We start from the raw sequence: 25,053 nt of genomic DNA on the forward strand, positions 1-25,053 counted from the left end.
TATATTTGTGCAGTTACATAGCATCGGAACAAATTTACAGGTAATATATGTATGGAATTCATAAAATATAAGTACGTAACAACAGCACATGAAATCTGATACATCCCTGAGGACTGAGATGCATGGGGTTCGACAGCCTTCAGTCATTTGGCTCTAGAGGCAATCATAGAGATGATTGTATCACATACTATATTTACATATTTATCCGACTTTGTTCCTTAAAATAGATAACTCATTATTGGTATTTATCCGACTTTGTTCCTTAAAATAGATAACTCATTATTGGTTAATGAATATGTGATTTTTTCATGAGACTCTTTATGTTGTTTGTTACTATTTCTAAAGGATCCCTGATCAAATATCATATGTGGAACAAATATGTTTAAATGATCAGCACATGTATTAATTGATGATTATGTCTCATGGATCATGATATAGAGATACCAAATTAATAATGTGGATACTTGTTGGGGAATATGTTGTTGGAAAGACCCAACATGAGACACTGCAAGAGCCATATGTGTTGTGTCATCAGTGATCTCATTTAGTGTTGGTGTTGAATCCTTAGACCTGAGATTATCATGATTCCCAACATGTGTAGTAGATTACTTAGGGACTGCTAAACGCTACTCCGTAATTGGGTAGTTATAAAAGTAGTTTTCGGGTATGCTGTAAAACATGTAGTGGGATATGAATAATCAAGATGGGATTTGCCCCTCCTATGGAGAGATATCTATAGGCTCCTCAATGTTGTAGATTATGGAAGTGCATGGCCATGCCAAAGGTGGTTGAGGAGTCAATCACAAGTTATATAATCTATCACAGGTTGATTGAATGATTGAGCTATTAGAGGATGGCATATATCTAACCTTGAGCTTAATCGATATCATGAGGCAAAGGGGTTCATACAAGTATACACTATAGATTCAGCCGATATGATCTTTATGTATGCCTGGTGGGTCAATACGTTCTGCTAGGGACCATTGTTGACACGTAGACCGAAAAGGAGTTTTCGGGTTACAGCCGAGTGTACATGAACCTACATGGTCGCACGCTTAATGAGCCGGAATAAGGGAATTGGATGGAGATCCAATATACGCTTAATTCGGATAGGGATCCGAATAGGGTCCTATGGACCTTGGAGGCCCGTTATGTATCCTATATATTCGTGAGGGGTGTGATTGGCGGATTGATTGCATCACGTGAGAAACCCTAGCCGTCACTCCCCTCCCCGAGCAAAACCCTAGCCGCGCGCGGGTGCTAGCACATATGCGCGTGGCGTTCCGTCCTTGTACGTGTGGATAGCGGTAGAGGTGCCGCTGGTTTGCGGTGCTGATCAGCGTAGGAGTACAGCAAGGAGAACGCACGAGGAGGAGAAGGTCGAGCCGGTGCGATCGACTACTTCCTCTACATCGACGCGTAGGGGTGGAAACGAGCCGAGCCAAAGCATGGCTTGGCTCGGCTTGCAGTGGCTCGCGACAAGCTAGGCTTGGCTTGGCTTGGCTCAGTTAGGAAAACAAGCTAAAACTTGAGCTCGGCTCGGCTCGTTTCCTGGCTCGAGCCAGCTCGAGCTGGCTTGCAAGCCTTTCCGTTGAAACACATCTTCATATATATTTTGTAGTTATTAAAAAAAGCATGAACAAATCATCAATATGCAAAATTTAAATAAGTTTATATATTAAATTCTTCAAACTCTTAATGATAAATTTCAAGTTGAGAAATAATAACGCCATGAAGAGTAAAATAATCTTTATAAATGTATAATGGCCTAGGCTCGTGAGCCAAAATAAGCGGCTCACGAGCTAGCTCAGCTCAGCTTATTTCAGCAACGAGCTGAAAAGGTGGCTTGGGCTTAGCTCGTTAGGCTTACGAGCCGAGCCAAGCCAACCAAACTCGAGCCAAGCCCGAGCTGAGCTCACGAGCCCGAGCTTTTTTTCCACCCCTATTGACGCGTGCTACTTCGCGAGAGTTCCTTCGATTTCTTAGCGTCTTCTTCCGATGTGCAGCGCGTCAAGTGGTAACGATCTATGATCTAATTTTTGTATGGTTCATGGCTTACGCGATAGAAAATTTTTATTTATGCTATCGTAGCCTACGCGTATCCCATCAATTTTGTGACAGTTTATCCCAAAGATTACCAGAGTGTACATGGAAGCGTCAGAAGAACGTTCACCTAAAAGATTTGCCAGAGCGTACAGGTATCTTGTTTGAGCCTCCATCGCGTCCTTGCAACCTTGCCTGACGAAGACGAATGGCTTGAAGTACTATATTGATTTCTGATGCTAGGGGACTAGAAGCTCCAATTGTTTGCACATTCGAGGTGTTGGTGTTTTGCCAACCTGATACCTACCATTCCCCATCAGTTCTTGTCCTATACCAATCTTCTCTTGAACACATGTCTTCCATTTTCTCATCTAATTAACAGGTACAAACTTAGAGGACAAAGAAAAAGAGAAGAATGCGACAATTATTTTCTAGTTATCTTTGCATTTGTTCTATTTAGAGCTAGATAGCTAGTGGTGAATTTATAAGCACATAATGATTTAATTTATTCTATATAAATCATAACATTGCAGGTGTAAATTAGCATGAAGAATACATCATTAGATCTACATATGTAAACTAAGCAGTAAAATATGAATAGATCTAATATACGCAACATGTTGATAACGTACCGAGGGTACTGGAAGACCGGTTGCTCAACAGGAATTACTCGCGGTTGCGGACATCGACAACGGCGCGCAGTACGCGAGCGAACAGGAAGACGAGCCATTATGGTCGAACAGGGAGCAGTCGCGCGAAGCGCTTCCAAAAACCTTATTGCTGCCTTCTCCCGGTGCATGACGTCGAAGGCAGAGGTTCCAGAGACCTGCTCTCCCGATCACCGTGCACGCCGACGAGCGGGATGGAGTAGACTATGAGTGACGGTGCAGTACATAGAAGGAGACAAACCCTTAATTTTAAGGAATTGAAAAATAGTTTTTTTATGAGTAGAGTGGGTGAATTGAAAAATAGTTTTTTTAAGAGTAGAGTGGGTGAATCTGGCCAATTCTAGCTTCAATGAAAATCCTTAAAATTGACCATTAGAACCAAATCCAATGAAAAATATTTTTCAGTCAGGTGTTTGTGAGAAAAGAGGGGTGAGGAATTGAAGGAAAAAGTATGAATTACCCTCCTGAACTATTGCGGTCGTCCGAATTACCCCCCTAAACCCAAAAACCAGTCATCGTTCACCCCAAATTTTTAATACCGGACGAATTACCCCTCTCGACCCAATCCAAAGCGGTTTTGTCCTACGTGATGTACGCGTGACAATCCAGTCAGTATTTTATTATAAAAAAGTGCTGGGGTCCACCTGTCATACATCCTCTTTCCTCTCCCTCTTCTCCTCTCTCTCTCATCCACAAGCAGAGACGACAGGTATGGGCGGCGGCTGGAGGAGGCACGGCACGCGGAGTAGGCGGTGCTGGCGATGGCCGAGATGGAGAAGACCAAGTGCCGCGCGGCCATGTAGGCGGCCGAGGCGGCGCACCGGCTGGTCGACCTGGAGGCGTAGCGGCGGCGCAACGCCGAGAGGCCGACGAGAAGGTCCGCGCCCTGGAGCGTGTAGTCCGATTGCCTGGGCTTGAACACAAGGCAGACGGCGGAGGCGAAGGCTGCGAGCGCGAGGAGGAACCAGGAGCAGACGCGGACGCAGGAGCAGCGGGCGTGGTGGGTGTAGACGTGTAGTGCTGGAAGAGGCGCGCGTTCTCCGGCGGCGGGATGCGGAACACCTTGTCCTTGGGCATCTGCACCACGTACGTGTCTAGCTACGCCGGCGGCAGCTGCTGGTACTGCCGCGCGTCGGCGGGCGGCTGCAAAATCACTGATGATGCAAGCCATCGACTGCAAATTAAGGCCATGCATATATACAAGTATGCAAGTTAGCTCTCGACAAAATCCTTTACCCAACATTCCAAAACACGAGCTTTGATCAAGAGAAACCAATCTACTACATATGCAGCACATAACCACATTCCCAAAGTCCAAAACGCGGCGCCAAATCAGATCAGAAAATTCAGAAGCGGGCAGAGACAAAAAAAAAAAAAAGAACAAAAATTCCGGCACGCCGTCGCCCATCGATCCTGTGGAGCCAGCGGTTCAGGATCTCGGCGGAGATCACCACGGCGCTGCTGTTCCTCCACCAGACCAAGCCGGAGCCGCTCGTGCACTGCGACCTGGACCTCAAGCCGGCCAACATCCTTCTCGACCGCAACATCCTGCTGCAGGTGCTGACGAGTCCGCCGCCGACGGACTCGTCAGCCACACTCGTCTACTCCGGTGACGAATCTGCCGCCCATCCCCATCATCCCCGCCTCTCCGCCGCCACCCACCTGTCCGCGCCGACCGGCCCCACCCACCGTCGGCCGCACCGCCATGCGCGCCGTCCGCTGCCTTCCCCGCACTGCCGTGCGCCATGCCAAGCTGCGCCGCCTCGGCCGCCTCCATGGCCATGCGGCACTTGGTCTTCTCCATCTCGGCCATCGCCAGCACTGCCTCCTCCGCGTGCCGCGCCTCCTCCAGCCGCCGCCCATCCTCGTCGTCCCCGCTATAGATGGCCAAAAGGCCCGCCTGGCACGGCCCGGCCTAGGCACGGCCAGGCACGGCCCACCAGCCATCGGGCCAGCACGGCCCGATCGGCACTTCGTGCCGGGCCGTACCGGCCCATGGGCTGTGCCTCCCGCCCAGGCATGGCTTACCAGCCGTCGCGCCGTGCCGAGCCGACCGAAGGCACGGGTGGCTCATCGTGCCTTTTTTTAAATAAGTCTATTTTCCATCTCTCCTCTTTGGGCTCGAAAACAAGTCTAATTTCGGTCCCTCCACTTTGGGCTGTGACATATATTAGTGAAAATAAGTCTATTTTCCATCCCTCCTCTTTCGGCTGACATATATGTAGGTAAAATAAGTCTATTTAATGTCTCTATTCTTTCGACCGTGGCATATAATATGTCTATTTTTACTCCCTATTGTTTATGTGTCGGGCCTAGCCTGCGGCCCATCGTGCCATGCCGGGCCGGCCCAACGTGTCGGCGGAGAGGCCCAGGCACGGCCCAGTGGTCGGGCCGGGCCGGCACGGGCCCGACCCTTGACGGGCCGTGCCGTTCTTGGGCCGGGCCAAAACGTCGTGCCGTGGGCCGGGCCGTCAGACCTCGGCCCTTTTGGCCATCTATAGTCCCCGCTTGTGGACGAGAGAGAGAGGAGAAGAGGAAGAGGGAAGATGACATGTGGACCCCACCATTTTTTAATAAGAAAATGCTGACTGGATTGTCACGCGTACGCCACGTAGGACAAAACCACTCTGGATTGGATAGAGGGGGATAATTTGTCCAGTATTGAAAGTTGAGGGTGAACGACGTCTGGTTTTCGGGTTTATGGGGTAATTCGGACGACCGCGATAGTTCGAGAGGGTAATTTGTAATTTTTCTAGAATTGAAAAGGCTAGTGGTTACCACTTGGCGAATTCTCCATCTTTCTTCTGAGTTCCTCTTCTTGATATTCATCCTGCAGAGTAAATGGAAGGGTATTCTGTATATGTGTTTATCATTGCTTCAACTGAAAAACAAACCCGGGTTGCCTCCTTGTTCATGCTTTATCTTTTTTTTCCTGTTTTCAAGTTTGTTTGGATTGGACTCTAATTTTTAGGAAAATATCCACTAAACTTATAAATTGCAAATATAATTTCTGTATAAAGTATATATATATAAAGTCTAGAAAGATTTTAAAAAGTTTATATATACTTTTTATATTAAAAAGTCTAGGGTACACAAAAGTCTATATGTAGAAAATTTGGATGGAAATAGTTCATATAAAAAAGTTTTCGTTAAAAAAGAGTAATAAAAAAAGGAAACAAAAAATTTGAGTGGAAGAAAAAGAAAAAACGATTCTTATGACCATGATGAATTACTCCCTCCGGGTTGATAATACTTGTCGTTTTACATAAGGGTACGGTCTTTTAAAAAACAACTTTTACCATTATTTTTTATTATATTACGTATAAAAGTGTTAACAAATATATGATTTTATTATAGTACTTTTTAAGACTAATCTATTTATATAGTCACCATATTTAAAAGACAAATATTTTAGAAATGATTTATAATCAAAGATTCTAAAGTTTAACCTCACATTTATGTAAAACGACAAGTTATAAGTCCGGAGAGAGTACGAGAGAATCAGGTACGTAAAAGAGGAAAAAGAAATGAAGACATACATAAGAATGGAGATAGAAAATTGAAAACAGCCCATGCGGTCTCCGACCTTGACCAGTTCGCGATAGGCTAGCAAGGCACAGTTGCTGCAAGGTTTGATGCGGAGTGGAAAAATGGAACAACAGGATTGGAATCTTCTTTCATTCGCCAGCTACTCACAATGCTCTTTGCAGGCAGAATTGGTGGCGCTTCAGTTAGCTATGGAGGCGGCCAAATTTTTGAGTTTTGCAATTTGCAGGGATTATCTTCCTCTCTGACAACGGGACGAATCACTACTTAAAAAACTATTTTTCCATACGGTCAAATTGATTTTTCCATGCGGAGGTTTCCCCCGTCTGGAGCCATGCGTCTGGAAAAATAAATATTTTCGCGTGCGGACGACCCAACCGCACGGGATAATCGATTATCACGTGCAGTCAAATAATGCCGCCCGCACGGAACCAAAAAAACCAGTAATAAAAAAAATCGAAAATCGCCGCCCACCCGCATCCGGCCGTCGCCACCGCAAGCTCATCAGCGACGGATCCGCTTCTACCACGCCCACCGACAACGGATCCGTCTCCCCCGAGCCCGTCAACGTTGTCGCGAGCTCGTCGAGGTCAGCCATACGTTGAGGTCGTCGTCGTCGAGGCGGGCCTCCCGAGGCAGCGGCGAGGGCGAGCAGCCGCCGAGACGAGCTACCGCCGCGCCTCTCGAGGTAGCAGCGACGAACGGGGGGATGGCTTGCGGTGGTGGTGGGCGGTATCGTCGAGGCCATTGACTCTATGGATCCGCTTCCTCGTCGCCTTGCCCGGCCGTCGCCTCGCCCGCTCGCCACCGCGCCCAGCCATCGCCGCGACCAGAGGGGGGTAGTTCAGAGATAATAGGGGATAAAATAAGAGAGAGAGGATGTGAAAATTTTAAAGTGGATGGGTGGGAAGGAGGGAGGTATTTTCCTGTGTGGTCCACTTAAAAAGCTTGTATGGAAAAATTGATTTTATCGTGCGGTCCACTTAAATCGACCGCATGAGATAATGATGATTATCCCGTGCGGTCAGATTAGGAGGCCCGCCTGAGAAAATTGATTTTCCTGTGCGGGTGACAGCCCCGTGCCGGTCCCCTTATTTTTCTGTGCTGTTCCACTTACGAACCGCTTGGAAACAAAAGGGGGTGGCGTACAGGAAAATCTATCATGTAATAGTGAATGCAGACACAGCCAAGAAGAGAAACTTTGGTCCTGTTTCGTTCCTAAAACTTTTTCCCAAAAACATCACATCGAATCTTTGAACATATGCATGGAGTATTAAATATAGATAAATTTGAAAACTAATTACACAGTTAGTGGGGAAATCACGAGACGAATCTTTTGAGGCTAATTAATTCATGATTAGCCGTAAGTGCTATAGTAACCCACATGTGCTAATGACAGATTAATTAGGCTCAAAAGATTCGTCTCGCGGTTTCTAGGCGAGTTATGAAATTAGTTTTTTCATTCATGTCCGAAAATCTCTTCCAACATCTGGTCAAACGTCTGATGTGACACCTAAAAATTCTCTTTTAGCGAACTAAACAGGCCCATTTGATGAGGATCCAGGCCATTGGAGTCAAATAAATATTCTAGAAGGTTCCATGGAGGTCATGTGGATTCCAAGGGAGATCAATAGGGTGGCAGACAAGCTAGTTAAGTAAAATCTTATCAGCCGCCCATACCTCTTCATGATTGACACAACATATCTCACATCACTTATCCTAATAGAAGTTGTCATGCAAGAAATCTTAGATATTATTTCTCTACTGCAATCTATATCATCCATCATGTACTCTGTTTCTGAATAACCAAAGTTGTTCCTGAATTCTTTTTTTTTAAAAAAAAAGAGCTGGATTTTTAATACGAGCAACAACCTGCACGGATCTTGAAGCGATCACGGCCGTCCAACCTGGCCCAAGGTTGGCCATCATCATTCCTAACAGGCCGAAATAGACCCGCCGTCAGCGAAAACCGGAGAAAATATGGTTTAAACTATTAAGTATGGTGAACACTTAAGGAGTTGACATGTCTGGTAACGGGGATTAAGAACGCCATGCAGACGGGGGGTGCTGATACGCGATCAGCCGCGCGCGCGGTCAGTCAACCCCCCCCCCCCCCCCCCCCCCCCGCGCGCCCTGTCTCTCCTAGCTACTGTATACATCTTATGTATATACGTCTTATGTATATACGTATGTATATACTATATATATATATATGTATATATAAGTATAAGTATATATACATATGTATATATATATATATATTTACGAATATATTTTAATGCATAAAGAATATATACACACATACACAAAGTTTGTATACGCGTATATAAACTTTGTATACATGTATAAAAAGTTTTATACATATATAGAAAGTTTGTATACGCCTATAGAAAGTTTGTATACACCTATAGAAAGTTTATATGCGCGTATAAAAAGTTTATATGCGCGTATAGAAAGTTTGTATAGGCGTATAGAAAGTTTGTATGCGCGTATAGAAAGTTCTATACGTACGAATACAAACTTGGTATATATACGAATACAAACTTTATATTTATACATCTTAAAAAAAAGAAAAAACCAAAAGAAGATAAACTGGGAAAAAACAAACCGACCAGAAGAAAACCAGAGAAAAAAATCCAAACAGAAAAATAAAAACCGGAGAAAAAAACAAAACAAACAGAAACGAAAAAAAAGGAAAAAACGAAAAACTCGCTCGCGGCACGTCGCCGCCCCCTCTCCGCGCGCGACACGTGTCCAGTCGCGCGGGGAGGGAGGCGCGCGACTGATCGCCCAATAGCAATCTCGCATGCGGACTCGACGTAAAGTTGAGGGAAGGCAAGTGGACTTATTCCGGCCGCAGATGGCAACGGCCCACGAAGCACAAGCGGCCTGGCCCATCCACCGACCAAGCCAGATGTATGGGCTTGTTTCTCACGAAAAAAACAAAAGAAGAAAAAGGAAAAAAGAAAAAAGAAAAAACTCTCCTGTCCCCCCGGCAGCCGCGGCCGCTGTTCCCTTCTCGATGCCCTAGCATCCTCGCCGCCGGGAACCGCGAACCCTAGCCCTCTCCTCCGCCCTTCTCCGGGAAGGGAATCGATTCATCTCCGCCCTCCCTACCCGCTGCTGCCTCCTCACGCGGCGGCGCAATCTCCGTCACCGGCGGCGGCGGCGGCGGCGGCGGCGGCGGGAGGTGGGGAGTCCACGAACGAACGCCGTGCGGGCTATGGACTGATGATGCCTTCTTCTCCTCCCGACATGTATGAGGTACGGTCGAAGACGCGCGCAACTCGCGATTTCCACTCTGTTCTCCGCAACTTCCCGTGCGAGGTAGTAGATGCTGTGCTGTGAGGGGGGTTTTTGATTGATTTCGTCTCCTCCCAAATCCAATCCAGAAACAGGCACTTGTTCATGGTGGAGATGATGAGCTGCTGGCACGGGCCGGCCCTCCTCCCATGGAGGACGTGCTGATGCACATCCTTCCAGTTGATTCCGAACAGGTGAGATCGCTATCACATATATATAGCCAATGTATGTACCCTCGCCATTGCATCTTTTGCAGAGAATTGGAATCGGTTAAGTGCTTTCGGTGAAATTGACCTTTTTAAGAGATCTGTTCTCCAGGTTTTTGCTCGTGTAAACAATCTGGGGAATGAAATTTCTCCTGTACAAGCCTGGTGCCAACCAGAGCTGCGCGGCGAAAAGGTTTAACTTGAACATTATCTGTTTACCTACCGCGTTCATCCATCGGACAATGACATACATAAATTTGGCAAAATGCAGCTATAGGTAGTAACAAAGACTTGGCTAATTGCTTTGTCTCACATACATGTATTACAGGCCAGTAACAATGATAGGCAAACGGTGATAACTCCAGTCGAGTTGATCAAGGTATTTAGAATCACTTTGACTTTTTAGAATCACTTTGTGCCTGGCATTAACTGCGAAACGAAATGCAGAAACCTGTTGAGAAGCAAGTGATAACAGAAGGAAGACTGCAGCTCGCTGGTGATGGCTATCAGGTATGAAAACCAGACAATGCTTATGGAGAGGATTAATATGGACATTTGAATATGGCAGTGAATAGCTACCTTAACAAGAAATATTCAATTGCATGCGTGCAGCTGCTATCTTCAAATGGCATAGACAAAACTGCAGAACAACTATACGTGGATCAATTAGGGAGACAAACCAACTCAATGGACCAATCACTGCAGCATACTGATGGACAAAACCAATCACATGATAATATGGAAAGCAATGAAGTGTCAAGCGATGATAGAAACAGTGATGGCGATTCTGACAGAAGCCTAGGAAATGAATCAGATAAAGGGCTTGGAGCACACTATAGTCCTAGTTTAATGGAATTGGATAATGCAAGACCACCAGAACTTGGAATGAAATTTGCAACACTTGAAGATGCACAGAGATTCTATGAGACACATGCTCTTAAAACTGGCTTTGTTGCAAAGCGGGGGACGAACTACAGGAGAAAAAAGTTTACCATAGAGTGCCACAAGACTGGCACATCAAAGCTAACTCCGAACCCACAGAGGAAGAGGAAGAAAAATATTATAGAGAGGACTCAATGCCAGGCAAAGGTGGTAGTGAAGCTCAATAAGGGACAATGGGAGTATGCAGCAGTCCGGAATGAACACAACCATCCATTGTGTCCTAGCTATTCGCTTAGATTCTCAAAGCGCAAACGCAGGCGAAATCCTCCAAGCCAGAAACAGCTGGATGTTCAGAGAAATAGTGACCAACTGACACAGGCAGATAATCTTGAGGAACGGTTGTCGCAACCTCTTATTTCAGCTGATTCAAATGAAGTAAGCTTGCTAACAAAGGTTCCCCAGATATTTTTGTTTTGTATACATGTGATGGAAGTGATTTTTTAATGATCTGTTATCCTGGTACCTCAGGTAAACAACAAAAGGATGCCTAGACATGCAGAGATTAGTATATCTACTGTAGAGAAGGAACCTGTTGACAAACTACAGCGAGCTGGTGATTATCAGGTATGAAAAGGTGAAATCTAACAAGAGTACCAATAATAAGGTATCAAATAGTAGCTTAACGTAAGTTATTCTCTTGCATGCAGGAGCAATCTTCAAATGGCATAGACAAAAATACAGAACGACCAATTGTAGATAAATTGGGGGACCAAACAAGCTCGATAGACCATTCACTTCAGCATACTGAAGAGCATAACAGATCACATGATAATGTGGAAAGCAGTGAAGCGCCAAGCGAGGATACAAGCAGTGAAAGCAATTCAGACAGCAGCTCAGGTGATGAGTCGGATAAGGAGCTTGGGAAGTACTTCTATCCTAGTTTCGACGAACTGAAGAATTCAAGACCACCAGAACCCGGAATGAAATTTCCATCCCTTCAAGCCGCACAAAGATTCTATTACGCACATGCTCTCCTTACTGGTTTTGTAGGAAAGAGGGGAACCAACTACAAGAGAAAGAAGTTTCACTTAGAATGCAACAAGAGTGGCAAAATGAAGTTAACGAAGTCATCTGAAAACCCAATGAAGAAGAGGAGAAGCAATCTTGTAGAGAAGACACAATGCAAGGCAAGGGTGATAGTGAAACTCGATAAGGGAGAATGGGAGTTCACAGCAGTTCGCCATGAGCACAATCATCCGTTATGCCCAAGCCCTTTGCTTGCAAGATTCATAATAGACCACAAACAAATGTCAACTGGAGAGAAGTCATTTTTAAGAGTTCTGCAACAAAATAGGGTACCTCCTAAGAAAATTATGAAGATTTTCAGGAAACTAAGAGTTTGTTTCGGAGACATACCATTTGAAAATAAAGATGAGCACAACATAGCACAGACAGAACATAGAAAAGCAAACTCAGATGTTGAAAGCGCATTGAAGCACTTCACAGAATTGCAGATTCAAAACCCAGAATTTCTGTACGTAATGCAAAAAGATGAGGACAACACAGTTACAAGCATCTTCTGGACTGATGCAAGATTGAGGATCGAGTATGATATTTTCGGAGATCTCATTATGTTTGATGCTGCCTATAGCACTGATATGTATAACATGCCTTTTGTGCCTATTATTGGAATAAATAGCCACGCGACACCCTTCCTGTTAGGATGTGCTTTGTTAAAAGATGAGAAAGTAGAAACCTTCGAATGGATGTTGCGTACATTTTTGCAAGTGATGGGAGGAAAAATGCCAAGAGCGGTCATAACAAACCAGGACACATCAATGGAGAAGGCATTTGCAGAACTCATGCCGCATGTAAGGCTTAGGTTTTGCAAGCGGCATGTTATGAGCAAAGCTCAGGAAAAGCTTGGAGACTTCATGACAGCAAGAGGTAACATAAATACAGATCTACATAACTTGGTAGGCAACTCGCTGGTAGAAACAGAATTTGAAGAAGGATGGGTTGAGCTTATTGAGAGATACAATGCAAGTGAAAACCAACACCTGCAACTCATGTGGCAAACAAGAAAAAGTTGGGCACCTGTCTATTTTAGAGAAGATCTCTACCCATTTATTGACTCAGTTGGTTCCAACGAGGGAATAAACTCATTATTTAAAGGTAATATGCTTCCAAAGGACACAATAGATAAGTTCATTGGGCAATTTAAGGAGATACAAGAGAATATAGCAAAAGTTCATGAAGAAGATAGATTTCAGTCAGGAGCTGACCTTAAATACATCTCAATGCAACCAATAGAACAACATGCAGCACATATTTACACAAGGGAAATATTTCTGAAAGTACAGAAAGAACTACTACATTCTACTGCATTCAACGTGCAGGAGATACAAATAGGGACAGTGTACAGACTTGAAAAGGTCTTCAACTATGAGAACCCAGAGTTTGATAGAAATTATTTTGAAGTGCTTGCTGAACCTGGCATCAATGCATTCAAGTGCCAATGTGCAAAATTTACAAGGGATGGAATACCTTGTTGCCACATATTCAGACTTTTCACTCAGTTTGGAATCAATGAAATACCAGAACAGTACATAATGCCCAGATGGACTAAAAAATTCAGAGAGGAGCAGCTAAAACAGAACAAGGAAAAATTATTTGACAAGCATGGTATAAAGGATTCAGAAAATACATTGAGATATGCAATGCTAATGAGTAAAGCGGCTGAAATTTGCCAGAAAATTTGCCATGATGAAGCAAAATGCAGCATATTCATGCAGGAACTAGACAAGATTCAAGAGAAGTTGATAACGGAGAGCAGAGAAAATGCACAGAATGATAACCCATGTCGTGAACAAGGGGCCTTGCAACAGGAGCATCGTGGGAGCAGTAGCAATGCAGAGCAAGAGCAACAGCACACAGGTTACAGCACAGTGATGCTTGGTCCAAAATGTGCAGTGGGTCAGTAGAGCATACGGGAGTGAGCCAATTGATCTCTTTGTGCGGGTTCTGGTCTTCTGGAGGAGACTATTTTGTCCAGGAAGTAGAATGGTTAGTATAGTAAGTTTAGCCGAAGTTAGTTGTGGTAAACTTGTCTGTTAGGAAAGTGTTGGTCGAGAGCAGGAAGACGTGTTAAGATGCATTGTATCTATTAGCTCTCCTGTCTAAACATGCATCTTGGTTCGCGGCAGTATGGGAAGCTGATAGTTAATTGACATCTGTGTTCGCCAATTTTGCAGGTATGCCTTCTTTTTTTGTCTGCCTTTGTTTGTTTCAAAATGATTTAGTGTGTATTTGTTGCAATGCCATTTCGTTGAATCGCCTGTAATATGTTTCATAGGTTTTGATGTAGTATGTTCCGTGCGCTTTGGTCTTGATTGTATGATCTTTGTTTCTTATACTGTTTATGGGTAAATAGGGAGATGTATATTGTTCTGTTTGTGTTAGCATGTAAAATTTCATATCATTAAATTGTTCTCGTCTTTTCTCAAAAAAAAGTCATCTTCTGTTTTGAAAAGATAATGCGATTCAAGTTTTTTTTGCCATTTTGTGCCATGCCCCCCGCGGGCGTCATGTAGACTAGCTTAAACTTGCTGTAAACGATTCATCTTTCTGCATATTGAAGAATTATAGGTCTTACTTTTTCAGTAACAAGCTATCCGTTGATTTGCTTCTTAATTATAAGTTGATGCAAACTTGGTTTGTTAGCTTTCAAATCCTCTGCTTACTACCGTATTTTTGTTGATGCAATTTCTAATGATAAATAAGCTTTCGAGTCCCTTCCTTTAATAGTTTGAAAGTAATCTCAAATTTTAGCTTCCAAAAATTCTCAATCCGAATCATTTTCTCAGTTTTATTAACCCGGGCTGTTCTTTGTTGTTGCACCAAATTTGCAAGTCTAGTTTGAGGAATTATTATTTTTATAGGTAAATTGGAACCATGCCATTATAATTTTGCAAAGTTTGAGATATGCCATCAGTATCTCAATAACATGTAGGACCCACGTGAGTCAATGACATGTAGGTCAGGATGGCATATCTCAAATTTTACAAAATTATAATGGCATGGTTCCAATTTTCCCTATTTTGATATAAGGGCAAATCTTTTCCTGCAACATCAAAGCAATCCACATTCCACGCTGAATACGTATGGAACAAGTGACTGTCATTGTAAATAGGCGTGTGTCGAATTGCCAGGTTGACAAGAAAATTACTTGTAAATCTTTGTACCTTTTTATTTGACGATATTTATTATGAATGAGGAAGAATATTAACGGTGAATTTCAGGGATGATATGCTTGTTCACATTGCATATTTTTTCCACGCAAAGTATGCATTTTTTTCCCTCACAAGTCATAATACTGATGGATCCTCTTGGCGTTAAATGTTCCCTTTGTCTTGTTTAAGATTAAAATTGGATGAAGAGGCGTAGACCTTAGATTATTTATCACCTTTTTTTTTTTTGGTCGACTCGGAATAAATAGACCAATGGAGAGAGGATACGAAATTATGTCCAAGATAGGCTACTATTAAGCGCGTACGTGGAGCCCACGTTGCTGATAAAATAAATGAAGGTAGAAGAGTATTGTTTGAAGTGCTCAAATATTTTTACAGATTCCATTCTCTCATTCGAGATGGATTACTGATCAGTCACGTCCTAGATTTCATATTATCACAAAACCAAAACTAGAGGTCCTAGAATTGCCAAAAGAAAGCTCAGTGTTGCACACGAAGCTAACCCGAAGTGATACACAAATTAATTTGTCACGAGGGCATGCAGTAAATAGAAAACAATACTAATTGGTCAACAAATTCAAGTAGGAACTAACTGGGTAGGGAACTCCATTTCATTAGTAGTACTGATCTCACGCGGCCTAAACCATGTGGCAACTCATGGGACTCGCAAGGACATGAGAACAAGAACCTGTTCAATCAGAGAGAACGGTCAGAGTTAGATGTTGGATTCTAAGACTCAACGGCATGTTTGGTTGGAGGAAGTTTTTAGGAGGGATTGAGAGTTTAGAAGGATGAGGCTATTAAGTGTTTTATTTGGTTGGGGGACATGGGAGTTTTGGTGGGATGGGGATGGGGAATTGAGGAAGGAACTCTCTCCTTTTCAATACCTGGGTAGGGGCAGGTAATTAGGAGGGAATTTCTCCTTTACTTTGTCTAAGCAAATCTCATCCATCCGTTTTTATTAATGATCTAATCTCCAACTAAACTCCGTATCAATTTTCATCGCCTCTACCAAACAAAATATTGGGATTAAAAATCAAATTCTCATCTTAATCTCATCATCAATTCTCTCGTGTAAACTCTCAATCCCCTTCTCTCAAGTGGAGTTCAGAAAGGACCAAGAAGCTAGATCTATGAAAGGACCACAACAAGTGGCGAAAAGAGTTCCTCTTTTGAACTCAATATCACTAAAATCAACTCATTCAACTGCGTGATAGCAGTATGCAATATAGGATGGCTTCTTGCCTCTACTGATACCAGCGCTGTCGGATCCCAAAACTAACGATTCAGAAACCGACATATTTAACTGTATCAAGCCCTGGATCAGTAGGTTGATACAGGTTCAACAATCTGGATCTTCATTGCATACATTTGGTCAAGGCTCCAAAGGAGATATCTTTATATATAAAATAATAGGACATTTACAAGTTTGTGGCTAACTATTACAGCAGAAGCTATACGATAACCCAACTCTATCGTTTTACTATAGAATTAAACCGTCTAACTATACTAGACTTGAAGACTATGTTTAAAGGGAACTAACTTATGTGATTGAACTCCCAACTTTGGCAAAAACTCTAAATAGACTCTGAAAAAAGGGGTTGAAGCAAGGGTGAGTACATGCCATCACCCCGGCCGCCTGCAAGCTCAGTTTGGGGAGAATCGGTAATCAACTTCAGAGAATCTAGAGAAGCTGCTAACCCAGCTTTTAGCTATAGTTCATTTTCTAGATTCTACAGCTACAAAATCTCATAATCAACTACAAAATCTCATAATAGAGTGACAGTCTTACATTTTGAATGGATAGAAACTCCCTAAACAAGCCTTAGCTTGGTCCACAACAAGGTGAGAATAAGGCATACCGACATTTAGGCTAACCTCACCTTCCACGCACTAAAACGGAGTAACGCTTCTTTTGCAAAAGACGCACCGTTTATCAATTTAAAAAACGTGCACAACACGAGCGAAGTGAGTTGAAAAAGGTAGGGGGAGAAACCCATTAGATTAAGGCCATTGAACGGTCGGATGCAAGGGAGTGAGTGCCACCGCTGCCTTGCAACACGCAAGTTGGTTATTTAGATGATTCGTCTTCAAGAATCCTTGAGATAGGAAGGATCCGCTCCGAAGTTTGGAGCTCAGATGAACAAAGCGCATTGCACAAATGATGTACGAAGGATGCTTCACAGGGCTGGTGTCCCATCATGCAAAGCATTCATCGAGCTGATAGAGTGATAGTTGAGAATCGGCGTTATGGGAAACAATTCTAAAAGACAGCTCTACACATACCGAAACACAACTAGTACAACACAAAGCAAAACAAAATAACACAACAGCATCAGGCAATACATAAACAGGAAAAGAAGGATCGAAATCCGGGCAAACAGTTACTCTCATCTCATCAAGATAACAATACCCTATTGGCATCAGTTCTATCAGACCCCGAAGATTTTATGCGATGCAAGAAAAGAAGAAACGCAATACCACGACATGACTGAGTGCCAATATCATAGCGTGATGTGGTACCGTGAGGAGAAGAAATGATCCCATCAGAACTCATGGAATCAATTAAATTTTCTAGGTATATGACATTCTGAACAAATCGAGGCATCTTTGTTCAAAATTGAACATTTTCAAAAAGGCAAGCTGAACGTTAGGTGATATAAATAACTTTCCCAAAGCATCTTCTCTAGCTTACACAACAGAAAGCAATGAGCATCTATGTAAAAATTATAATCACTCATAACCGCATACAAGCAAAATACTGAAACTGTCCATTGGAACATCACCTAACATTTACCAATGTACTGTCACCAAAATCAAAATAGAATCATCAACCATGCCATTATCCCCATGATATAACTCAATCAGATTGTACAAATTTAGGCGCAGACTTGTCACAAAGCATTGTTAGCCAGAACAACTGTAGTCTAAAAAAACATAAACAGCCAAACCACAATCCCACAATACTTGATGCAAAACATCCAGACCTACCACTAAACTGTCTAAGCTCAACACTGAAGTAGGATAGGACAATTACACTTTTTTTAATCTATCTAAGATTTCTACAAGGATCATAGTGCAGCCACTGATTGCAACAACTAAAAGAATGAAATAAGTTACTTATAGACGTCCTATTTCATTACTTTGCATTCGGATTCAAATCCAACAATGCAAACAAATAAGCAGCTAGCCAATTGAACCTTAATACTTGAAGCATAACATAAACAACTAACATACATAACAGTGCATAGCCAACCATGTAATCCATCCAACCAAAGAAACCAAGTGCTACCAATCACCTTGCACACCATGAAACAAACAAATCGATACCTAAACACTAATCAGGCAACCTATCGCAAGTACTCCGCAACAAATTGCACTACCATTACCAAAGAATTGCCTAAGATTACAGTTGCTAAATTTTGATAGCCATGCGAGTTAGTAGACCTAATTAAGTTGCAAATCATGTCCGCAAAACACTGTTGGGCACATCGCAATGAATCACCGCTGGAAATGGAGGAACATGGAAAACAAATCGCATCTGAAGCAGTGTAATTCCCAAACAAAACTTCAACCAGATCTATCCTTGGCATGACTTCATAACACATGAGCATCATCATGTCTTAATTTTAAACTCAATACTAACAACCAAGTCTTCATGGACACAGATACCAAAAAAAGCAGAGATAGATTAACGGATGATAGCAAGAACAAGAAGGCGCGCCTAGAAGCGGAGCTTGGTGAAGAACCACCTGTTCTTGCCGGTCTTGAACCTCTCCTCGAGGCGAGCCTTGGCGGCCTTGCAGGCGGCCACCTTTTTGTCGCGGGTGGCGAGGGCGTCGGGTCCCCCGGAGGCCACGTCCTTGAAGTCGACGTCGAGGGTGTAGCGGGTGGGCATGATGTGGGTGAAGTTGACGAGCTTGAGGAAGCACTTGACCCTCGACTTCTTCGCCGTCTTCTTCGCCGAGTCCTTGCGGATCACCTTCTTCGGGTACTTGGCGAGGCCGGCGACGAGGCAGTGGCCGTAGGGGCGGTCACGGGTGCCCTCCTCGAACACGCGCACGATCACCGCCTTCCGCCCCGCGTACCGCCCCTGCAGCAGGATCACCGCCTTCCCCGGCTTCAGGAACTTCACCATCGCGGCGGCTTGGTACGGATCTCCTTCTCCTTCGCCGGTGTGGTTGGTCGCCGCCGCCGCCGCCGAGCTCACCTCTGCTGCTGCTGCGCCGCCGCCGGATGGGGTTAGGGTTCGCGGAGAGGGGAGGGTTTTATAGTCGGGATGCGGCGAGGCTAGGGTTTGAGGTGGGGAACGAATGGCGGATTTGCCCCTGGGTTGCGGATCGTTGGATGTGAATCGGACGGGTGTTTCCTGGGTAAGTTGGTGGTGGGGCCGAGGTGGCAGTGGGAGATGGAAGGGCGAGTGGAGGGGGTAAAATGGGGAAGGTTGAGCGGGTGCGCTGAGATGGGCTTTGGGCGGAGAAATAGGCCCAATAAGACCCATATAGGCCGACCTATCGGTCTGGCCCACTTGTCGGACGGACGGCCTTTCGGCGCCTGTTAGCAAAGCAGCAGTGGTTATGTACAGATTATTTGAAAGAGTACTGCTATATATACGACTCAGGTGGTGATTGAATCTTCTAAAAATGAAGTTGAAGATTAAGTGTTTTACGCAAAACGAGGTGGTAATAATGTGTGTTTAATTGAGTTTTAATTACTACAAACTTGAAAAATGGATTAATCTGATATTTTATAACAACTTTCATATAGAAAGTTTTCGCACGAAACGCACCGTTTAGCAGTTTGAAATGCGTACCACGAAAATCCAAAACTTCATCTAGTCTTTGTAGAGGAAACGAATGTGGCCTCAGTTGTACAACTCATATATATATAACTAGAGATATGCAACGATAGATTAATCAAAGGAGAGCATGTTCATATGCACTGCAACCTTTTACAGCCGTTGATCAAATTTAGTCGGATAGTTGGGTCATATGCATAGCAATTTCCTATTTGAAATTAGCATGGCATGTTTAGATAAGTACTAGGAGTATTTGTTTTCTGAATGGCAGATGAATTTAAGTTGCTGGAGTCCCAAGATGATGTGATTGCGAGAAGGGTAGGGGATGAAGGCATGAAGCTGCTCGATGGTTTTTTTTTTTCTTTGGGTGGTTGTGTGCTAAGCTGAAGTTCTGCTTTTCGATCTGATCTGGGTGGTGATCTGCTTTGGATCACTCTGGGATTGATGTCTATGTTTGTTTTTCTCTTTGCAGTAGTTGATTAGTTGGTTGTAAGATAGTTTTCGTATATGCCTGAAGTCTCCCCCAACTATGGTTGGATGGCACCTGGTCAGGTCGTTTTCGATGTTGTTTTAAATCCTCTGAATTTTTTGTAGCTTCCGTTTCTGGTAATAGAAATGGGGAGAGCTTGGCTCTCCTAGTTAAAAAAAAAAAACTTCTGAATGATGTCCAGTGGTGTTGGGTTGAACTAGTCAGTGCCACCGATTTTTGGTTTGAATTTTAGTTTGATGTCAGAATCATGTTTATGTACTAGTTCTCCAAAAAATTTGGTAAGGTAAAAGTATTTATCGAGCGTTCAGTTTACTATTAACAAACTACGCGAAGCAAACTAGGCTGTTATTTTGCTTGCCTGTCCCTTTGGATGTGCTCAAATTTGTGCCTATATTTGCAGTGTTTCTGATAGGACTTCCCTTCTTTTGTTGAAATAAAACACAAGTTCACAGGAGCTGGAAAAGATCACAAGTTTGTTATGTACTCACATACATGTAAATACCACTGTAAAAGGAGTGACACTGTAAAAAAAATATTCGTTTCAGTACACATGCACAAACATATGGTTGGTTCGTCAGCTAATTCAGTGCCAGCTCCAAGCTTTGGAATCTCTGAACTGTTGGTAGCATTTTGAGTTCTTGTTCTTCCACCTCCTTGACTTTGTTGCTCCACTTCGCTTTGCTGTTTTCAACTTGTTGGGTTGTCAAACATCCGTTCTACCGGTTTTCCTCTGCTTTGGCACTTCCTTGATGTTTTCGCTTGTTGGAGAAGAGGCGACTCATCTTCTCTTGTTTTTTTTTTCTTTGCGGTCTATACATCTTGTGACAGAAAATCCCACCACATATCATTCGAATTTTGAACCATTGGATATGCTTCAAGATTTATGCAGATCCTTTTAACCCTAACTCCTCTCCTCCTCCTCCCGATTCAGATCGCACACCACCACCACTCCTCCGTCCTCGCACGATCCTCCGCCGCCACCGCCCCACCGCGCCGCCTCGCCGGAAGGGGTCAACGGCGCCGGCAAGCCCCCTCCCCCTTCCCCCCTCTCCCCGTTCCCTCCTCTCCTCGAGGTGCCCCCGTCCCACCGTCTTCCCTGTCTCCGGCGACTCCCCGCCACCGGATCCGCCACCACCGGCCGCCACCTCCTAATCTCATGCTTTGTTTGTCCCCGTCGCCGACGCCGACCCACTACCCTCCTCCATCCCCACGGCTTCGGCAGCGCCGCCGCCGCCTCGCCGCCTGCCGGAGTCCACCACCCACCTCCGGTCCTCCGCCCACGGCCATCCCTCTAAGCCCCAAGGAAACCCCCCGTTTCCCCCTCCCTCAACCCCCCTCAACCCCCCCTCCTACCCTCACCCCAACCCCAAACCCTAACCCGCCGGAGTTGGGGTGTTGCCAGCGCCGGAGAAGAAGGAGAGCCCACCAGAGTTGGAGGAGAGAAGCCGATGCATGAATCTTGGCATGGATCCAATGGTCCAAAATCTGTAAGATTTCTTCCCCAAATTTCATTCGAATGCCATATAGCAATCCCTTTTTTTTTCATCTGCCTTAGTGGCACGAACAAGAACATGGAGGATCTTTAATGGCATGAGACTATGAGAGTGAACTGTGAATTTTACAGAAGTTTTGATTTGTTACTCGCCTTTCAAGTTTGGCAGAGTAGATCACACAGGTTTAAAAAACCAAGGCTAACAAACCACGACACATTCAAGCAAAATCTGTCAGAAACCGTGCAAAACTGAACCTTTTATGTATTACGAAGTTGACATGCTCGGATAGCTTCGGTCTCCTTCAGACAAAGGAACAAAAAAAAAATTACAGCAATTCTCTGCTTCAAAACATGATAAACCCAATCACCTCCCATGTTATTACTACTAATTATTGTTTAATTTTCCTTTCGCTCTATCTCGAATTCATTCTTCGATTCTAAAGAAAGAAATCGGTGAGAAACCAAACAAACAATACATGAGCCGAGCCGAGGTGAGCGATTCAGTGCCTCCCACGCTTCTTCGCGGGCTTGCAGTCATCGTCGTCATCTTCGAAGCCGGACACCTCGTCGTCGTCGTCGAAGTCTTCGAGGTCGTCGTCGAACTCCCCGTCGCTTCCCATGGCCTCAAACTCATCGTCCTCGTCCTCGTCCTCGTCCTCGCTCTCGCTCACCGCCTTCGCCTTCCGCCCCGCGGCGGCGTACCCTCTCCGCGCGTGCAGCGCCGCGGGGGTCGCGCCCGCGGGTTGGAGCAGGAAGCGCGCCACGGCGGCGGATGGCGGCGCCGCCGCTGCCAGGCGGGGAGCGGCGGGCCCAACGGCGAGATGCGCCGGTGGTGGGCGTGGGGCGGCCGCGGCGAGGCGGCGGAGGGCGAGGGAGGCGGCGCGCTGCATGGTTGGGGGTTGGCGGCGGCGGTGGCGGCGGTGGGGGTGAGTGGGAGGGTGGCGGCTAGGGTTTTGGAGCGGGATTTGCGCGAGGGCTGGGGATTTTTAATGGCGGGGAAGTGAGAGGGAGCGCGGGCGTGGCTGGAAGATTCGAGAGACCGCAAGCGGCTCCCGCGCTCTACTCTGATCTGGTCGCCGCCGCCACCGGCGTGCGTGTGCCTGCTTTTTCATTTTTCTTTTCCTATTCGGGCTTTGTTGGGCCGGTGAATGCTTGTTGGGCCATTGAAGATCAGGAACAGGTTAGATTGGGGGAATAAGTCCACATTGACTCCCTTTAAAGTGACCCGAATCTAATCCATGACCCTAAACCACAAAACCGAATATCTTGACCCCCGAACTATTGGAACCGGTGCAATTTGACTCCCTTAGCGGTTTTGGAGGGCTGTTTTGCTGACGCGGTGCTGGCGTGGCGGTGTTGACCTAGTCTATGAGGTTGACGTGGCGCTTAGATGGAACGGAAGTTGACAGCCACGCAGCGAGCTCGAGCAATGACTCGATGACGTCGTCGTTGCAATGCTGAATGGCGTAGCTTGATGGCAGCCCTCGCCCCTAACCAGCTTGACAGGCTCGACATCAGCCATGTCGTGAGCCTGCCGCATATGTCGAATCTTGTTGTGGCGATCGGCGAAAAGGCCAGAGTGCCGGATCTTATTGTCGCGGACAGCGGGAGGCAGTGGAGGGAGCAGGGAGCTCGTTCCCCTGGTGAGGACGCTGTGTCGGTGGAGGTGAGGACTAGGGGTGGAGGAGGTCGCCGGCGTGGATCCATAAAGGAGAACGGCTCCGGTCTCCCCCCAGCACCCTTAGGCCACACCGGCTCCCAGATCTTGGCCCGCTGAAGCCGTCTACCGCCATCCCCCCGCTCGATCTCGTCGGCGCTGTCGTCCTCTCCCGCCTCCTTGCCGGCCATCGAGCTGCCCGCTACCGCTCCAGAACCCGCCGTTAGCTCCAACCCACCGGCGCCGCCGCTTCAGCTCCCGGCGGCCGCCACCGCTCTAGCCCTCGCCCGCCGCCGCTCTAGCCCGTGCTCCCCGCGACCGGCCGAAGGGGAGAGAGAGAAAGAAAGAGAGAAGGGAGGAAGAGGGGAGGAAGAAGAAAGAGATAGGATGACATGTGGGGCCCACATGTCATTGGGCCCCATAATTTTTTATGTGTGTGAATGACAAACGGGTCCCACATATATGTTTTTAATTCAAATGCCACCTAAGCACCACGTCAACCCCACAGACTAGGTCAACACAGCCACGTCAGCGAAATCGCCCTCCAAAACCACCAAGGGAGTCAAATTGCAGCGGTTTCTATATTTCGGGGGTCGAGATATCCGGTTTTGCGGTTTAGGGTCATCGATTAGATTCGGGTCACTTTTAAGGGAGTCAAAGTGGACTTATTCCTAGATTGGATCGTGAGGCATCACGACAACAAACGGGTGATTTTAGCATGGAAAAAGTACACCAAAGGTCCCTCAACTTTTCATCGAGTTACAAAATCATCCCCCAACCGCAAAACCAGATTTAGGACCTCCCTCAACTTACAAATCCGTTAACTTTAGGTCCTCCGGTGGTTTTGACCACAGATTTGTCTGACGTAGCAGCTGAGTCAGCGTGAGACCAACGTGATCCCCACATGTCAGGGTGTCCACATCAACACCCTATTTCTTTCCCCTCTTCTCTCTTACTCTTCTCGTCTAGGACTCTGGGTAGGGCGACTGACGGATGGGGAGGAGACCGGCGGGGTGGGGCGGGGCGAGGCGGGAGAGGTGGTCCGGCCACAATTGCTATCTCGCGCCAGATGCTTATGTCGCGCGCACGTGGCAAGCCAACTGCACATGCATGCATGCACCACGGTCTCCAGTCGTGCAGATGCATTACACACACATGCATGCATGCATCTATACGATCTTTCTTTTTTTTATGCTTTCATCTTAATTAATTTAGGATGTAGTGAAAGTTATCAAAATTTCTATTATAAGATAATTTTAATAAAAATATTTTTTATAATGCAAATTTAAAAACTCGACATGAAAGTTTTTAAATCGGAGTTGAAAGTTTTCAAATCTCGAGTTGAAAGTTTTCAAATCCAACTTGAAAGTTTTCAAATCTTGAGTTGAAAGTTTTCAAATCTGAGTCGAAAGTTGTCAAATCTCGAGTTGAAAGTTTTAAATCTGAATTGAAAGTTTTCAAAATTTATCTTGCAAATTTAAATTTCGACTTGAAATTTTTCAAAGTTTAAGTTGAAAGATTTCAAAATTTGACTTTAAAGTTTAAATCTTAAGTTGAAATTTTCAAATCTAACCTGAAGAAATTTTCAAATCTAACCTGAAAGTTCTCAATCTATTAGAAAAAAGAAAAAGTTTTTAGGTACTAATTATGATTAGCACTAATCACTAATCACGTCATCATTAGTGCTAATCACATCTTTGTGACGGGGGCAGCGTACG

At 45.1% G+C, this 25,053-nt stretch overlaps 3 protein-coding genes across 4 annotated transcripts; 1 reads left to right on the top strand and 2 right to left on the bottom strand.

Annotated features, from left to right (window-relative positions):
* The first annotated feature begins 9,226 nt into the window (after positions 1-9,226).
* Positions 9,227-15,303, top strand: LOC127763110 (protein FAR1-RELATED SEQUENCE 5-like). 2 transcript variants are annotated; one of them, XM_052287724.1, is made up of 8 exons: positions 9,227-9,521; positions 9,650-9,754; positions 9,879-9,959; positions 10,095-10,145; positions 10,229-10,276; positions 10,379-11,083; positions 11,177-11,272; positions 11,356-15,303. In XM_052287724.1, exons 1-8 carry the CDS (start codon positions 9,489-9,491, stop codon positions 13,630-13,632), a joined length of 3,396 nt encoding a protein of 1,131 aa, XP_052143684.1. In that variant the 5' UTR covers positions 9,227-9,488; the 3' UTR covers positions 13,633-15,303. The 2 variants fall into 2 exon arrangements, with proteins under 2 accessions (XP_052143684.1, XP_052143683.1); XM_052287723.1 differs by having other exon boundaries at positions 10,214-10,276; positions 11,356-15,302.
* A 3,121-nt stretch (positions 15,304-18,424) lies between these two features.
* On the bottom strand, positions 18,425-19,141 carry LOC127764757 (60S ribosomal protein L27-3-like). Its single transcript, XM_052289672.1, has one exon. The coding sequence runs from the start codon at positions 19,034-19,036 to the stop codon at positions 18,623-18,625; it is 414 nt and encodes a 137-aa protein (XP_052145632.1). The 5' UTR covers positions 19,037-19,141; the 3' UTR covers positions 18,425-18,622.
* Positions 19,142-21,624: 2,483 nt separating this feature from the next.
* Positions 21,625-22,752, bottom strand: LOC127763733 (uncharacterized). The gene has a single exon (XM_052288523.1). The coding sequence runs from the start codon at positions 22,566-22,568 to the stop codon at positions 22,179-22,181; it is 390 nt and encodes a 129-aa protein (XP_052144483.1). The 5' UTR covers positions 22,569-22,752; the 3' UTR covers positions 21,625-22,178.
* Between the last annotated feature and the right edge of the window lie 2,301 nt (positions 22,753-25,053).

This window comes from Oryza glaberrima, chromosome 2 (genome assembly GCF_000147395.1).
Source record: "Oryza glaberrima chromosome 2, OglaRS2, whole genome shotgun sequence".
Lineage (NCBI taxonomy): Eukaryota > Viridiplantae > Streptophyta > Magnoliopsida > Poales > Poaceae > Oryza > Oryza glaberrima.